This window comes from Xenopus laevis, chromosome 7L (genome assembly GCF_017654675.1).
Source record: "Xenopus laevis strain J_2021 chromosome 7L, Xenopus_laevis_v10.1, whole genome shotgun sequence".
Lineage (NCBI taxonomy): Eukaryota > Metazoa > Chordata > Amphibia > Anura > Pipidae > Xenopus > Xenopus laevis.
In genome coordinates, this window is record NC_054383.1 from 113831995 (window position 1) to 113850695 (window position 18701).

The 18701-nt window shown below is 38.2% G+C and overlaps 1 protein-coding gene across 1 annotated transcript in view; it reads left to right on the forward strand.

Annotated features, from left to right (window-relative positions):
* The window catches only part of LOC108695893 (carcinoembryonic antigen-related cell adhesion molecule 1), a 40089-nt gene extending 23385 nt beyond the window's left edge, over window positions 1-16704 (forward strand). Inside the window, exons 5-11 of the mRNA XM_041569571.1 lie at window positions 1946-2182; window positions 4697-5008; window positions 7606-7728; window positions 9774-9798; window positions 11269-11291; window positions 12674-12702; window positions 13537-16704. Coding sequence (XP_041425505.1) covers window positions 1946-2182; window positions 4697-5008; window positions 7606-7728; window positions 9774-9798; window positions 11269-11291; window positions 12674-12702; window positions 13537-13641 — 854 coding nt within the window. The 3' untranslated portion in view covers window positions 13642-16704. The remainder of the gene's footprint in view (window positions 1-1945; window positions 2183-4696; window positions 5009-7605; window positions 7729-9773; window positions 9799-11268; window positions 11292-12673; window positions 12703-13536) is intronic.
* The last annotated feature ends 1997 nt before the right edge of the window (window positions 16705-18701 follow it).

The window sequence follows — 18701 nt, forward strand, 5'->3', positions numbered from 1 at the left end:
GGCTCCATACGCACCAGTTCAGAGTTTTCCTCCCCAGCATCTTCAGCCAAAATGGCGAATTTGCTGTTTTGGACAAGCTGTGGACCAGCCCCCCTACTCTTCTGTCCCTTACTTCCCCTCTTGACTGTCACAAACCTTCCTCCCTCATTAGCCTCCACTGCCCCTTCTCCTCTCCACTCCTCTAGCCCCTGCCAGTGGTTGCTCTGTGAGCCTCCTGTCATTCCCCTCGTTTGCCGCTGCTCTCAGTGTTCACCCCTTAGACTCAGTCTGCAGCTCAGATTCCAACATGAAAACCCACCGACATCTCTCACATGTAAATACTGCATGGAACTGCTGCTCCAACACCACATACATGTGACAAGACACACACTGAGTAATACCAGCAAACCCACTCATATTTACACTGGGTACTTACAGGCTCCCAAATGTAATTCCTCACAAACGCCTTTTTGATTTTAAATGCCTTAAGGTTTTTAACGCTGCTTAACACTTAATTCACATGCAACACTTAGATCACATGCAACACTCGCTTAGCAGCTCCCACACTTGCTTTGCCTTCACAAGTTTAAGGTTTCAACCAGAGCACACAAAGCCTGTTCAGAATTTACCTGATTAACCTCTCCCCCTTAATTAGAAGAAAGAGGGAAAGGAGAAAAAAAAATGCTATTTGCTACCAGCAGTAAAACAACCGTTTATTAACTTTTTTTAAAAAAAAATGTTCCCCTTAGATCTCTAAAGCTAAAACACAAAAAGAAAATAAATGCACTTAATGTATTAACTAGTTTACCCCAAAGAGAGAAAAGAAAAAGCTGTTTGTCTCAGTCAGATAACTCACAGAACACACAGCAGTCAGTTATTTGCACTTACTCCCTCCTTGCACCCAGCACTCCCAGCATGCACAGCAAACACCAACGCCTTAAGGTTTTTAACGCTGCTTAACACTTAATTCACATGCAACACTTAGATCACATGCAACACTCGCTTAGTAGCTCCCACACTTGCTTTGCCTTCACAAGTTTAAGGTTTCAATGATCAGTGTTCTGATGTTAGAATGCACCTTTTATAACTTAAAATAGAAGAAACACTAGCAGACAGTTGCTGCATTGTAAGAGCAACACCTACAGTAGCTTTTTCATAAGCCCAATGCATCTGGCACAGGGAAGTGAATGTTTTAAATGACACAGTTACAGCTACAGTTACAGCTCAGCAACATTCTTTATTCCATGGGCCATTATACAACAACAACCTGAGGAACAGAAATACAGCAGTCAAGCCAATCATAACTGAGTGTTCCTATAACAGTGGTACCACCTTAAGATAGCACTGAATGTAATGGAGTAGTACCCATAGTGTTGGGCTGGGAGGGCCAAGAAATTTTTCCTTCCCAAACAGTTGGCAGATATCTTAAGGCTTAGCGCTATTCAAACTGTGTAGCTGAAGCCCATAATTGCCATGCAACTGAAGAGACCCAGTACTGACTATGTTGTAGGAGTCTGGGCAGCCAATGGTGGCACTCTATTGGTATTATCCCAATAAAGTGCTGGATTATCTGCCCAGTTGGGAATTTAAGAGTTACATCTCCTGTCCTGCTAAAATCTATGCCTTACTATTGGAAGAAATGCTGAAAAATGCTTAATGAATAGTTTCCATGTCAGATAATGTTTCTCTCTGCCAAGTGCCCTGCACCAACTGTAATCAATCAGCCCCAAAATCATCTGTTTGTAATTATTAAAATATCCAGTTTTGGTTAGCTAGGGAAGGCTTGCAATTTGCGGCCTACTGTGATTGGTGCAGATGTTTAGATGAATGACTGCAATGAAACACCTCTCTATAATATGCAGCCTTACCATTTTTATTTAATATTATTAAATTAGTTAGCTTCTTATAACGACATAATTTCATTTTCCAGTGTTTTTAAACTCATCTTATCTCTTTCTTTTCACAGGGACCCCCGATGGAGACATTCAATGTATAGCAGATAAAAAAGATAAGAATGTCACTCTAAGCTGTTCCTGGGAAGGAGGCAAACCTGCTGCCCATGTGACCCTGGCATTTAAGAACATTAACAAAACAGAACTGGAGAAAGTTTCTGAGATTGTATCAGAAGCTAATGTCAGTAATACTGATTCAATGTTATGCAATGGCTCTCAGCTTGAACATCAGTTCTGTATGCTGTTACTAGGTAAGAGACAGATTTGTCCACAGACCATTAATTGCAGATAAATTAATGATTATTAAGGAGATGCAAGAGACTAAGGGCTAGTCCACACGGGGAGATAGCCACGCGTTTGCGGTCGCGGCGACAAAGCGTCGCGCCAGTCGCCGCGACCGGCGCAGGCGACAGTTTTGTATGGGCGCCTATGTAAAAACGCCTGTGCTAACCACACGAGGCGATGCGCTTTTCAACAGTCGCCTGAAAAAGCCTGGCGAGGCATTTTCAGGCGACTGTTGAAAAGCGCATCGCCTCGTGTGGTTAGCACAGGCGTTTTTACATAGGCGCCCATACAAAACTGTCGCCTGCGCCGGTCGCGCAGGCGACGGGGAGATAGCCACGCGTTTGCGGTCGCGGCGACAAAGCGCCGCGCTTTGTCGCCGCGACCGCAAACGCGTGGCTATCTCCCCGTGTGGAATAGCCCTAAATGTTTTGGTGGATGTTGCTTGGTTGACCAGTCATATTAGATCAGATCAAAAAGTGAAGCAATGGTGAACTTACCCTTTCTTTGTAGATTTTCTACAAAGTTCACAAATCTCTGTACTGGGTGTTCTGTTTTGCAGACACCTTATATCAAGAACATATGCTCATTTAACTTTAGCTCCTTTATTCTGAGCACATCTTATGTTCAGTTTGTGTTTTTATGCCACATCACCCTGAATGTTTGGTAAATGCAAATTCTATTTCTGGAATGGGATTGCAGTTTGGCAGGTTTTGGCTATAGTTCAAACATTTATCTTGAGATCCTCAGCTTTCATGATAGTTAAGGGTAGATTTATCAAAGGGCAACGTGAATTTTCGAATTAAAAAAATTCGAATTTCGTGCTATTTTTTGTGTACTTCGACTAGGGAATAGTCCAAATTTGATTCGAAAAATCAAAGTTTTTTTTGGGAAAAACTTCAAATCGAATTCGGTTGAATGCACTTTTCCTTCGAATCGTATGATCTGAATTCGGCCGAATACGGACCAATTCGATCGAAAACGGACCAATTCGACCAAAAAAAACTTCGACTTCATTTTGGTTGGTCTTTTTGAATTAGAATTTCGACGTTTTTTCAATTAGAAATTCGACCCTTGATAAATATGCCCCTTAGTGTGGGATATTGCACTACCCCAACTGCACCCACTGTGTCCAATTTAGTGTAACAACACTTGCACTTATATTTGTAAATTACACTTCTTGTGAAGTAAAGCTTGTTTTTGCTCTAAACAGTTTTTCTTTAGCTTCTCCTTACCTCTGGAATTATGTAACTGAATTCCTCAATGAGGAACTCTCACTGGGGAAGTCTATTTATTGAAGGTTGGATTTTACTGGTTTTAGGGTTTTTGAAACAACAACTAAACTCACAAACTCTAAGGGGGTTATTTACTAAACTCCGAATGCAAAAATCACGAATGTTTGTTTATTTGTTTTTTTTATAAAATCAGACTTTTAAAAAATCACGAATTTTTGGGAATTTATTAAACCCTGAGGATAGAAAAGTCTGAATCTTAAAATCCGGCATCTCAGACCTGTCGAGGTTGCATATAAGTCAATGGGAGAAGTCCCAATGATTTTTTGATGTGCGCTGGGTTTCGTGCTATACCCCAAAGTTTTTATAGTTTTAGGGTGAAAATTCTGAAAAAATCGGGAAATTCATGAAAATTGGATGAAAAAATTTAAAAAAATTGTGAAAATCTGATTTTTTCCTGCAAAGCAAATGCCCGGGAAAATGTAATAACAAATAAGCATAAAAAAACTGAGCGGATTTCATATGTAGCAGAAAATATTGAGATTAATTCGGACTTTAATAAATAACCTCCTATCTCTCAAAAACTACGAATGCCATGACATTTATTAAAAGATTTCAATAAAAAAAGTATGAAAGCAATCATTCTGAATACCTCGAAAACCTCTAAAAATGTTAGTTTTTCAGGCAATTCCTAGCAAAAAAAAAGTCTGATTTGATTTATGAAAATGAATTTATAGTCCAAGTTCTGTAGGACCTCAACAACTTTTACCTGGCAAAGTTTAGTATTAGTGATTTTCGTGGTGTTTACACTTAATAAATCTCAGATTTTTTGATTTTTTTTAAAAAAAAATAGGAAAACCATGAATTTTTAGACATTTGTGGAAAAAATCGAAATCCGATTGTTAGCAAATAGTCCCCTAAGACTCTTTTAAAACTAACTCACACATACACTCTCCAATTGCGCCAATACATTTGCACATAGCAAACAATCAGACCTTTACTTTTATTTTCTACCTAGCAGTAGACTGAGCAAAGTCATTTCTGATTGGTTGCTATGGGCAGCTTTACCAGTGCAATTCCAAACCTAAGTGATGTTCTAAACATTTCAGTGGTGTTCATTATTCTTATCACTTTGACATTTCACGTTTTATCTCACTAAAATGTCATTCTTTGACATTGTAAAAATAATTTAACTACGAATTTAAGAAATGCAGATGATTAATTATATTTTCTTTAATGTATTCCCATTAGATGTTCCACAAGGCATAACAAAACCTCCTGAGGCTTTGGAGCAGGGAAGACCTGCAATACTGTCAGTAACTTTGAATTCAAATAAAATGAGAGCTTCTTCTTCTACCCATATCCTCCCTGCAACTTTTAGTTGGTTTGACCCTCGGGAGCAAAGTCTTTCGAATGTAGACGGTTATTCAATAAACTCCAGTGATTCTTCCTCTAAACTGGAGATACATTCACTGAAACCAATTGATAATGGAACTTTTATATGTGTAGCTACAAATATTATGGGAAACTATACATTCAAGTTTGAAGTGAAAGTCCCACAAGGTGAGGTCTACAAATACACAGAGAAACTGGGAAATCAACCGTATAGACAGAAAAGCCAAATCATCAGTTTGAATAATGATCTCCAAACTATCAGCTAGGACAAAATAAAAATAACATATAAGATAGAGAAAATTTAAAAGTGCAAGGTAAGTAATGCAGTAGCGTTAGAAGAACCTCTGGAGTGGAATCAAAGAAAGGTGGCTTATCTCTAGTCACAGCCTATGGTGAAGCTGACCTGTTTCGCTTTGCCGAGAATTTGAGAAACGGTGAAAATTCGCCAAAATGCATTGAAGTCTAAAGGCAACCAAATATTTTTGACGCTCAACAATTTTTTTCACCCCTTGGAGTCTACGGGTGTCATTTTCGCTGCGAAACGTGGCAATAAAATTTGCTCATCGCTACTTCTCTGCCATTTTCCTCTGAGAAATAGTGATATCACCTGAGTTTTGAGTCTAATCTCACTGTGTTATTCTCTTAATTGGGTCTCATTTGGGATATGTGTATTGGTTGTGTCTACACCTACTCCTTGGCTCTGTTTGTGATAGTATTACTATGCTATCTGAAATGAAGGAAACTGAGGAGCCAATTATAATACCTGTACTTGCAAATGGCATCTGCCAACAACAGGAGCAAGTGAGGAGTGAGGAAGTTCCTTCTAAAGGGCAAAGAAACAGCTTTGGGTACATACATTGTTATGTATACTGGAATAGGTGTGTACATATGTGTGTGTGTGTGGTTAGATCACTAAGTACATTGTGTTTGTATCTCAGTATGCATAATACCTTGGCTGCCAAATTCTGCATGTAAAATTATATAGTAACATAGTAAGTTAGGCTGTAAAAATACAAAGTCCATCAAGTTCAACCTTTTCAGTCTATATATAACCTGCCTAACTACCAGTTGATCCAGAGGAAGGCAAAAAACCCCATCTGAAGCCTCTCCAATTTGCCTCAGAGGGGGAAAAAAAATCCTAAATCCAAAATGGCAATCGGACTAGTCCCTGGATCAACTTGGACTATGAGCTATCTCCCATAACCCTGTATTCCCTCACTTGCTAAACACCATCCAACCCCTTCTTAAAGCTATCTAATGTATCAGCCTGTACCACTGATTCAGGGAGAGAATTCCACATCTTCACAGCTCTCATTAAAAAAAATATTTAGACAGAACCTTAGAGAAATCATTGTACAATCTCCTTATATATTTATTCATAGTTATCATATCTACCCTTAAAGGAAAAGTAACACCAAAAAATGTTATTATTGTAGTAAGGAAAATACAATGTACTGTTGTGCTGTACTGGACCAACTGGTGTGTTTGCTTCTTCTATAGTTTATTCAAACAAACTGCTGTGTAGCCATTGGGCATCTGAAAAAAAGTAAAGGCATAGGATAGACAGCAAGTAACTATAGAAGGATTAATGGATTTGCCTAGTGCAGTCCCATTAAGTGTATAAATGGCTTGGAAATTTTTAAATCCCAGGTGCATGACTTTACATTTATCAACATTGAATCTCATTTGCCACTTAGCTGCCCAGATTGCCAGTTTGTCAAGATCATGTTGCAAGGATGCCACATCCTGGATGGAATTAATTGGGCTGGATAATTTTGTGTCATCTGCAAACACTGATACATTACTTACAACACCCTCCCCTAAGTCATTAATGAACAAGTTAAATAAAAGTGGGCACAATACAGAGCCCTGAGATGCCCCACTAAGAACCTTACTCCAAGTAGAGAATGTCCCATTAACAACCAACTCCTGTACCCGATCCTGTAGCCAGTTTCCTATCTATGTACTAACGACTTTGTTTGTGGGGCATAGTATCAAAAGCTTTGGCAAAATCCAAATAGATCACATCTACTGCCCCCCCACCCCACTGTCCAGCATCTTACTTACCTCATCATAAAAAGCAATCAAATTTGTCTGACATGGCCTATCCTTCATAAAGCCATGCTGATTGCTGCTCATAATGCGATTAAAAAAAAAATCAGAAATAGGGACCAGTATAAAACTGAACTATGCTCTCTTAGAACCCGAGGGTGTATTCCATCTGGCCCTAGCGCCTTGTTCATATTAATTTTTGTTAAGCGTTATGAACCATATCCTGAGTCAGCCACTGACTGGCTGAGCCAACAGCGAAGCTACAAGGAGGGTTTGGGAGCTCTGACTCCTCTACTGTATACTGAATAAATAAAAGAACTGATTTAGCACATTTGCCTTTTCTGTATCTGTTACTGGCACCATTATTTAAAGGAGCCACACTGTCAACCCGCATCTATATACTATTAATATACTAAAAAAAACTAATAGTTTCAAATATACATTACTGATCTTTATTAAATGTAACAGGCGATAGGCTGAAACTTAGTAATTCTGGTAAGGTTTAAGTTTGGCTGAAAGCTTAGTGCATCTCAAAACCAAGTCTGATGACATTGATCTTTGAAACATTTTTGTTCAGATTGATGATTCAACATTCAGCTAAATCACTTTATCAAATCGAAATATTATGTCTACAATGCATTTTTATAGCCATTTTTTTATCACAAATTGCCTGGTTTACATTTGAATGTTAAATAATTACTGTTTTTCTTCAGTTGAAGGTGGAGGTGGAGGTAGTCCACTGAGTGCAGGAGCAATTGCTGGTATTGTGATCGGATCACTTGCTGGAGTGGCTCTAATTGCAGTTGCCGTGTTCTTTATCGTAAAGTCTACAAAAAGTATGTTTTGTGTGAATTTGTTTTGGGTATTCCTGTAGATGTCTGGATAAAAAAATACTGTCAGCTTCTGTATGTCTGTGCTTGTTTGCATTTGTGTCTTTGTATTACCTTGTGACTCAGATATATATGAGTCAGGTTTCTGTGATTTTGGTATTGAAATCAACTAGTAAAATGTTAATTTGTAAATAAAAAGTTTGTGTCCTTCACAGCAAGAGAACCGGAGCATGTTGCTTTTACTGTGTAAGGTGTGGCTATTGGGTGGGCCATGCCCATATACTTATGCACCCTTTAGCACATGTAGGCACATGGCATGTAAAAGCAGTAATGTGGACAGCTGTTAAAATGTTATTTTATTAAATAAATGCATAAAGCAAATAGCACAGGGGCCTAATTTTGGATCTCAATCCATCGGTTAAAAATCACTGCTGTAGGGGTAGTATGTTAGTGTTCAAATGTGAAGTATAACACATACAACTGGAGTTATAATTTTTTTTTGCTGAAAACCAAATGGACATAGTAAGCTTGTAAGATGCAGGCAAATGACTTGTCACTCTGCCAGTTAGGCAGAGTAGGTAATTATTTACTATATGGCGACGCATTAGAGATGAACTTACTAGCATATTATCAATTGAGTGGACCACAATGATTAAACAGGGGATGTGGAGATATTATGCCTTATCCCCAGTTGAAATAGGACATTGCCTAAATTTGTACTTAAGTGGTGGTTAGCCTTGAAGTTAACTTTTAGTATGTTATAGAATGGCTAACTGTAAGCAATTTTCAATTGGCCTTCATTTTTTCTTTTTCTTTGTACTTAAAGGGATACTGTCATGTGAAAACATGTTTTTTTCAAAACACATCAGTTATTAGAGCTGCTTTAGCAATGAAATCCATTTTTTAAAGGAGCAAACTGATTTTTTTATATTTTATTTTAAAATCTGACATGGGGCTGGACATATTGTTAGTTTCCCAGGTGCCCTCAGTTATGTGACTTGTGCCCTGAAATACTTCAGTTTGAGTGATATCAACCCCCTCCCTTCCCGGCAGCAGCCTAGCAACAGAACAATGGGAAGGTAATCAGATAGCAGCTCCCTAACACAAGATAACAGCTCCCTGGTAGATATGAGAACAGCACTCAATAGTAAAATCCAGGTCCCACTGGGACACATTCAGTTACATTGAGTAGTAGAAACAACAGCCTGCCAGAAAGCAGATCCATCCTAAAGTGCTGGCTCTTTCTGAAAGCACATGACCAGGCAAAATGACCTGAGATGGCTCCTACACACCAATATAACAACTAAAATAAAATACTTGTTGGATTAGGTATGACATTTGTTACGGTACAGTGAATTATTTGCAGTGTAAACAGTGTAATTTAGGAATAAAAATGACACTATAAAAATCATGACAGAATCCCTTTAAAGCAATGGTTCGCCTTGAAGTTAAATTTTAGTATGTTATAGATTGCTAACTGTAAGCAAGTTTCAACTAGCCTTTATTTTTTCTTTAGTATAGTTTTTGAATTATTTGCCTTCTTCTTCTGACTCTTTCCAGCTTTCAAACGCTGTGTAAGGCTGCAAATGAATTGTTATTGTTACTTTTTGTTACACATCTTTCTATTCAGACCCTCTCCCATTGATATTCCAGTCTCCTAGTCAAATCAATGTGTGGTTGCTAAGGTAAATTGCACCCTAACAACCAGATTGCTGAAATTGCAAACTGGAGAGCTGTTGAATAAAAAGCTAAATAACTCAAAACCCACAAATATAAAGTGAAAACCTATTGCAAACTGCCTCAGAATATCATTCTCTATATCATACTAAAATTGAACTCAAAGGTGAAAAACCATTAAATTATATACAGTTCTCACCTTGAAGCTGTTCATATATAGATATTAATCATAATCAGTGACAGGTTTTGACTAGGTGTGATGAACAGGAGGGTTTTTTGGTCATTTATTGCATACAGTAGGTCTTATTGGCTTTCATTAATTCTCTTCCATTTTCATTTGTGTCCTGTTGCTAACACCTGTCTGCATCTTGAAGAAAAACAAACGAATGGGAGCTCAGGGTGAGTGTTAATTGTTTGCAAAAATACAAAATGACTAATTTGCTGAAGGAAACCTATACCCCCCAAACAATGTAGGTCTCTATAAAAAGATATTGCATAAAACAGCTCATATGTAAAATCCTGCTTCATGTATATAAACCATTTTCATAAGAATATACTTTTTTAGTAGTATGTGCCATTGGGTAATCATAAATAGAAAACTGCCATTTTTAAAAATAAGGGGCGCCCCCTGGGATCGTATGATTCACTGTGCACACAAACATACCAACAAACCATACATGTTAGGTCACATGAGCCAATTCATTCTGTATGTTGCTTCCACACTTCTTCCTATTACAGTTAGGGCTGTAATATTTCTGGTCAGGTGATCTCTGAGGCAGCACAGAGACCATCACAAAATGGTGGCTCAAGGCAAGAGATGTAAAAGGGCAATGTTTACTTAAATATATATTCCAGTTTGGTAAGATTCTTGAATATGCCACTTAATATTATATAAACTATCTGTTTCTTAAGTATTCATGTTGGGGGTATAGTTTTCCTTTAAATCATGTAAACATTAAATAAAAGCTATAGGCTGGTTTTACATCCAATAAGGATTAATTGTATGGGTCAAGAACAAGGTACTTTTTTATAATAGAGAGAAAAAAGAAAATTATTTGTAAAAATTTGGATTATTTTGGATAAAATGGGAGTCTATGGGAGATGGCCTTCCTGTAATTTTGAGCTTTCTGGAGAATGGGTCTCAGAGACCATCACAAAATGGTGGTTCAAGGCAATAAGACTCTTTAATATGTCACTTAATTTGATATAAACTGTTGATTAAGCATTCATTTTGGGGGTAAAGTTTTCCTTTAATAAAATGGAAAATATGTTTTGGAGGCCTGTAGAAGCTAAATAACAACTATTTTATAGAAAGAGATAACAAAGCATGAAAATACGAAAGCTCTGACAGTCCTTAAAAAATAGACCCCCCGCTAAATCTCACACAACATATAATCAATATTTTAACTTACTAGACACAGAAAATGAGCATGAGATAACTGATTTGAATTATACCCTTGAGCAGTGATGAGATATCACAAATAAATGGCTTACTATGATTCCCTAAATGAGGCTCAAGTATTCATGTTTTAGAACTTGCCTCAAACAGTGCTGCTGTCATACATCATGGCAATCCTAATTTCACCAATGGCCCTAGTGTTAAGATATCAAAATGAATATAAATATATAAAACATTCCTCTTTTGCCTGGTGGGGGTTTCTAGCCAGCAGCATTTCCTGTGCCAGTTATATAATATAACTATTTGATATCCCAAGAAATCCAGAAATCTTTTGGAATAACCAGTTCCCCATCTATAGCTACAGGCATGGACATATATAATATATATGCATACCAATCAGAAGCCACAGTTGCACTGTACTTATGTGAAGATCAAGTCAATCTAACTATCGTTTGCTTTCTCCCCCACAGAAATCCCCAGATGAACCTGACAGGTAAGAAATTAAAGTGGACCTGTCACCCAGACACAAAAATCTGTATAATAAAAGTCCTTTTCAAACTAAACATGAAATCCAATTTCTATTTTTTATTAAAGCGTTCATAGCTGTTGTAAGCTCATTTAAAAATCTCAGCTGTCAATCAAATATTGTCTGCCACTCCTCTATGCCAGTGGCATAGAGGCGGGGCAGACAACTACTTTCACTTTCCATTCAGCACTTCCTACATGTCACTGCTCTCCCCACATTCCCCCAGTTCTCTTCACCATTTAATTGTGTAGTCAGGACATGGGGATGGACATCAGGTCCCCTATTCTGGTGCACAAACAAGATTCTGAGATGATACAAGGCTTGTCTTAATAACAGTGTCCACAAAATGGCTCCTGCCTGCTTGAAATCCCAGACTGAAGGAAACAAGATTCAAATAATTTATATAGTGTAATTAAAGTTCATTTTGCTTGACTAATGTGATAAAATAAGGTCCCCTTTAAACCAGTCTATAGTATGTAAATTGAAACACTGCATATTGGCTTGCCAGCACATCCCTTTAAACACTTAAAAACTATGTATGCCCTAGTACTTGACCGATAGATTTTGGACCATTATATACACAATTTACCACAGCACTCCAACATATAGCCCTCTGGGAAAACCTGTTTTGCACAACTGAACTGTAGCTCTAATAAAAAAAGACACTTTTAGTTACAAAGTTTGTACAAAGTATGCATAAGCTGACGCCAGGGCTAGAACTAGGGGTAGGCAGAGTAGACACGTGCCTAGGCGCAAAGCTGGGGGGGCGCCAGGCATGTACCTGCTGTGTCGCCTACCCCATGTCCGGTCCTGTCTCTCCCCGGCCGCAGCTGTAATTTTAGTGCATAATGCGATGCTGCGCATGTCCGCACGAGCACAGTGTAGGTCTCTCCCGGCCACTGCTTTAATTCCTGAGAGTAAATGTGCTTCATGAGCGCAATTTCGTGCATGCGCGCTCAGGTGCAGTTTCGCGCATGCGCAACGGAACCAGCTGTCAGCCGGTGCCGTGGCCGGCAGGTTGCCTAGGGTGCCTGGCCGGGTTGGCCGGCTCTGGCTGATGCGCCCCGTCAAGGCAGTGTCCATGTGTCAGTCCTATCTAAGTGAAAAAAGTATTATCTTTGGGGGGAAAAGACCATACCTGCTTTTCTCTTTATTTAGCATAATCTCTTCCAAAGACACCATTCAGCGGTGGTTGGGAGAGCAGGCATTTAAAAGAGAGCACCACCTCCTCATAATATATAAAAAAAACAATGAGCCATGTATAGCCAGTAAATATATCCCTATAAATGGAGCTTGTATATGTATGTAAGTAGTTAATTAATGATAGATTTATTTTTTATTTTTAACAGAAGTACCAAACAAGAAACAAGAGGATGAGGTAAGGGACACTTGAGATTGGCAATGCACAGCTACAGTTGGAATCATAACTAGTGATGAGCGAATCTTTCTAGCTTCGCTAAACGGCAAAGAAAATTTGGTAAAAAATTTGCGTAACACATTGTCAAGTCAATGGACATCAAAATTATTTTGACGTGCGTCAAATTAATCAAGCAACAATTTTTATATGTGCAATTATTTTGTCCAAATGTATTAAGTTTAATGGACAATTATATGCATGCGTCAATTTTCTTTGACGCAGCGGATTTTTCGCTAGTGAATTTTTGCCGCAGTTTTGCAAATTTATTTGCGTCCGTCGAAACGCAGAAATTCGCTGTGAATCCATGCCTGGTGAATTTATTCGCCCATCACTAATCATAGCATTTTGTGGATTAAACTTCTTTAATTCATAGCAAATTGCAAGGAAATGAACCAACATATCCTTATTTATAGGTTCAAAATCGAAATATGACCTGAGTTTTGATCCGCATAGACCTATGCATAGGGATGGTCAATTTTTTCGCCTTGTTTCGCCATGGAAATTACGCCCATAGACTTACGCCCATAGAATTTTTGGTGAAATGAAACGGCTCAAATTCGCCCATCCCTACCTATGCACTGAATGTCTAATATAGCACTTAACCCTTGGGATATGAGAGCTGTCGTGTTTTTAAGTCCATGCACTTGCATTGGAGATAGGAAGCTGCTACTTGGCTAGAACAAGGTTTCAATGTTACAAGTAGCAACTGCTGGACTCATTTCCCTTTGTGAAACTACAGTGTTATACATGAAGTTATTCTTTATAACTCAATAACGCATGGGTTTATGCTTTCAGGAATATGTTAAATACGCAGATCTCAGGTTTAAGAACACAAATCCTTCCAACAAAGCAGAGACTCAACAAGTTCCCGAGACAGAGTACAGCACTGTGAAAAGATAGACGAAGAAAAGAAGATGTGTTCATGGGGAGAAAAAAAAGACATATTTAAGCATTGGATCCCTTTTGTTATTATAAAGCTATTGGTTCCTTAGACTCTTTGTCAGCTAAAGGCCTAGTTTTGGGTCTAGAAACCCATATCACTCCATTTCTTAATCTGCTATTTTATCATATGCTCTTTTATCTCCAGAAATAATATAATGAACAATGTCTACTGCAGGTTTGAAATAGTAATACAAAAAGTATCACCTACATTTTAGTTTTGCTCAAAAAATTTAAATAATTCGAATAATTTGTTTTTTGATTGTACTTAAAATGGTGTAAATCAAGTGTAGATCATCCAAGAAGAGTAACAGCTCCTTGCTAAAAAGCACTAACAGAAACCATTTGACTACACTGTACAACTAATATTTATTTACATAGGAAATACAAGTGCCTCTTATTTTTTATTATTAAAAACAAAAATATAGTCCCTATATTAACTTTCCACTGTGCAAGACGAATAAGATCACAATAGTAATTGGTCAGCGCCAAATCACAGGCTACTAAAATTACTTTTTGCTGCTTTGTTATACTCAGTGGTGTAACTATAGAGTAAGCAGACCCCACATTTATAGGGGACCCAAACTATGTAGTCTTCTTCCACTATAGCTTTAAATAAATCACCTAGTTCACAGCACTATCTTTGAAAAGCTTTGAGTGCTCGAGAGATAGCAAGTGGGAAGGCAGCAGAAAGGATGGGCAGTCCACACTGGGCCCCTACAAACATTATTTTGCAGGGGAGCCCAGCATGATCTAGGTATTCCATTGGTGATACTCCCATGTACAGAATAACTTTGAAATTTACATCCACCTTGCATTATATACTGTACAGAATCAAATATTAACTGCAAAAATCGAAGAGTTTTTAAAGTATACAAAAAAATTGACAAGTAAATCCTAAGTGCAAATTTGTTGAGCTCACAGTAAAATAAATGAATTATGGCACTATCCAGTTAAAAGTAATTTATGTGTTGTTAATATGGCAAAAAAACTAATTACAGAATTCATTCCTTTTCTTGCAAAAAATGCTTATAGAAAAGTAATATTTTTTTAATTAAAAATATTTTCTTAACAGCCTCTGTTCATTTCTGCGAATAACAAATTCTCTCAGGGAATACTCCATGATTATTATATACAGTATGGCTAATATACTGTATTTCTCAGGCCAGCCAAGGTTCCTCCCAGTAAAAACTAATGAAGACAATGGCTTTTTTCATTTACTGAAGTGCTAGGGCACAACGGCACCCCATAGAGCCCATTCACAAAGCCGTGGAACCCCTATACCGGCAGCAAGTGCAGACTGGGTTATATGTTTTAACCTGACTGTAAATCCAGCACATGGGAGAGCGCAGACAAGAACAAGGGAGCCTTGTACATAGTGATTACTAAATGTACTTTGCTCCTTGCCCTGCTTAGTTAATGAGTAAAATAGCCTTTGTATGCAATTACAGAGAAATCTCTGGTGATCTTCATAAAGCCTTACTATATTTAGATAATCATTAAGGCAAATTTGTCAAGGTGTGTCACTGTGACAATCATTTTATTTGTGATATGAGTAGTGATGGGCGAAAAATTCGCGAAACGGCGCCGGCGTCTTGTTTTCCGCGAATTTTCGCTGGCGTTTCGCGAATTTATTCGCCCCATCACTAGATATGAGCAATGAAACCATGCATCAGCGGGCAATACTTGAAGGTACAGTGATCTGGGGGTGTACTGCAGACCATGGGCCTTTGGTGTCAGTGTAGTGTCCATGACATAGATTTAAGGAAACAGGGAGATAACCCCCAAAATGTAAAGTTTCCAACTTTTATATTAAGCCTTGGGTATTTTTCTAATGTATATACAGTATGACTCTGTGTTGGTATGATACATTGGTACCTTATACAACACACAATATAAAGAGCGGAACACCAGAGCTCCTGTCCTGTAGATTTCCACTTTCATCATTCATTCTGCTTCTATAATTTATTAATGACCAGTAACATAACTAGAGGGGTACGGGCCCTGGTGTGTGACTCGCAGCCGGGCCCCCCGCCCCCCTCCGTATGTGATTTTCAGGCCGGATTACAGTAGCGTGCGAGCTGCCGGGGGGGCCATGAGGGGGTGCGGGCCCTGGCCCGCTCGCACCCCCTGCTCCCCCGGTGGTTCAGTCGCTGTTAATGACCCTTGTAACAACTGTTCAGCAATAAGAGCACAGAGATTCCATCCTGGTGTAACAGGGGCACGATACAACACAAATAGGGGGTGTATTAAAATGTATTTTGACTGTTCATTTTTTGGACTGAATAGTGCAGCAATATACAGTTTAAGAACACTTTCTTACAATCAGTCTGACATTCTTGCTTCTTCAGAACAATTATTAGAGTAGATGATGGCATTTATTTAAGTTATAGCTCCCTTGAGTTTTGAACTTCTTATCTGTTAGCCTGAGACATAGACAATGAAGAAAGGAAAGCTTAAAAGTCTATTTAATTGCTGATTGATTAGTATTGGTCAGAAGCTTGCTCCACATACTGTAACACTGTGCTTTAATAGTTAGTTCACACGAGGAGATTCAGGGAGATTTTGTCGCCTCACGAGGAAACTTCGGGGGACTTTGGAAAACGCTGCGCTGCATGTGCTTTAGTGCAGGCGACTTTTCATTATAGCGGATGGGAAGAGACGTGGAGGCAGTTCGGGGGGATTGTCGCCCAGAAGTCGAGGCGATTAGTCGCCAGGCGACAATTTCTCCCCAAATCTCCTCGTGTGAACTAACCCTACATACATTTGCTATGAAGGGAACAGTAAATTCTTCAATTCAAAATGTTGTCATCATTTTGTAAAATTTTAGAAATATTTGATGTTTAAAGTGATGATCTGTAAATGAAGTTTTCGCTAATCTTGTTATTCAGTTCAAAGATACTGTACTTTTCCCATCCTCAGGGGTTTAACCAATTTTTGGTCATTTGCATTTTCTGTATGACATAAAAGCTGTGTTTTGGTCCATATCAATGTCTTGAAATAAAACAGTACATTTAATGTAAACAGATTTGTTTTGATGGATGTTATTGTGTTGAACTCTTTTCCAAGCCTGTCCTCAAGCTGCCCAACAGGCAGGATAACTCCACAGCAGCCAAGTCAGTAAGAAAATCAGTTACATAGACCATTTACAGTATTTACTGTATAAGCTATTAGGAATGATACTTTTTCAGTGTGTAGAAGTGAATACAACTTGGCATGAAGTCAACAGTTGTTTAACAGGTTACATTATCATATCATTGATCTGTGGACCTACAACAATAAACCTTTACAACAGAACTGGGAAAAAAGAGAAAAACCTGTATTGCCTTAAGTTGTATGGGTTAGGTTTTCTTTTAATTGTGCCGGCAGTGTGTTATAAAAATTCTGTTTTTTTTTTTTAGTTTTATATTGTATGCTGATTGATTAACAGTCATCTAGTCTATTAATGTGGTTCTGATTTGGCATCATATAATTAAGTTATGGCATGTCATTGGTCTGACAGTGACCGGGTCTGATTTGGCACATACCTGATGGGGAAAATTTGTCCTATAGACTGACCAAGAACTGGTATTATCAACCAGCGTTTGGACAACATTACAGCTATAGGATAATTACTGTGCAAACCTTCCAACTTTTATTACAGTACCCCAAAATGTTGTTGTGTCTGTGTTACTGATAGGAGAACCTATTCTGCACAGTAACTCGAGCACTTAGCTGAAGGTTTAAGGGACAAGTAATTAAATTCGATCTACTATTCTGATTTTGTGTAAATATTTCAATATTTATATCTATTAAAAATAATTCCTCAATTTATTACATTTGGGTCCTTCCATGACACCTGGAAGTACCTGAGCAGTTTCAAAGCCAGGTAGGCTGTAATACCACACTGTGTTTTTTCACCAGCAAAAATGCTCCTTCCAATTGCTTGTTTGTTTGTCAAGTTACTTTATTTGTAGTTAACTGTATTCTCTTTATATGCCCTTTAAGAGCCTTTAAATTTATTGTCCACCTTCCAACACTTTTTTTTCAGTTCAGTTGGTTTTAGATAAATAAAGGCTTTTTTCAATTGCTTTGTATCTTTTTTTGTGATTGATGTTCTTATATTCAAGTGTAACGTTTCATTTTTCACCTTCTTATGGAGCAAATTTCAACAGTTCAGAGTCTGCACCTGAGTTACTGATGTGCCAGATGGAAAAACACCAGAGACAGGAACATAAAACTTTAAATTTTGGAAAAAATAGAAAGCAATTGGATAAAGTCTTTATATTTGGTGATATATCTGAAACCAAATAAACTGAAAGAAGTGTTTTGAAGGTGAAAACCCCTTTAAAGGACATGTAAACCAGCCCCACAAAAAGTGGACAGTGAACAGCCTCTTTGAAATTTTAAGATACTTGCCACTCTGGTTGTTTAAGGTTAACAGTAAGGCTGCAGCATCCCCATGATCACTTCTACTACTCTAACCCAATCCTCTAATTTGCTTTGGCTGTTGGCTCATGAGCATGCTCAGTTCTTCTCAGCTCAGATTACTAAACACACCCTCCAGTCTAACAGCCAATGAAGATATAACATTGCTGGTTCCCATACAAACTCTACCTGTCTGATCCTATTTTTTTCTCTTAACCACCTCTCTTGTGCTCAGCTTAACCATTACAGTGCTTCACCCCAGCAGAACTTTTTTGATCAAAGTATGTTATGCCTGTGCAAACCTGCATTCTGCATTGCATGAACTTTACAGCATTCATGTCCTGTTTTCACATGTCAATGTTACTGATGATGTCAGAGGGAAAATGGCCGCCAGATGAAAAATGCTATTGGTTTTAGGAAAATGTGATGGCGCTGGCAAATGGAGGGGCTATATGCAGTACAACTGATGTGGCTTGAGTGGGGAATAAATGCCCAACATATATATATAGGGGTATATTTATCAAAGAGTGAAGTTAATAGTAAAGTTCCACCACTAGAGCGAAATTCCGCCACTCTCATTTCTATGGGATTTTTATAGGCGTATTTATCAAAGG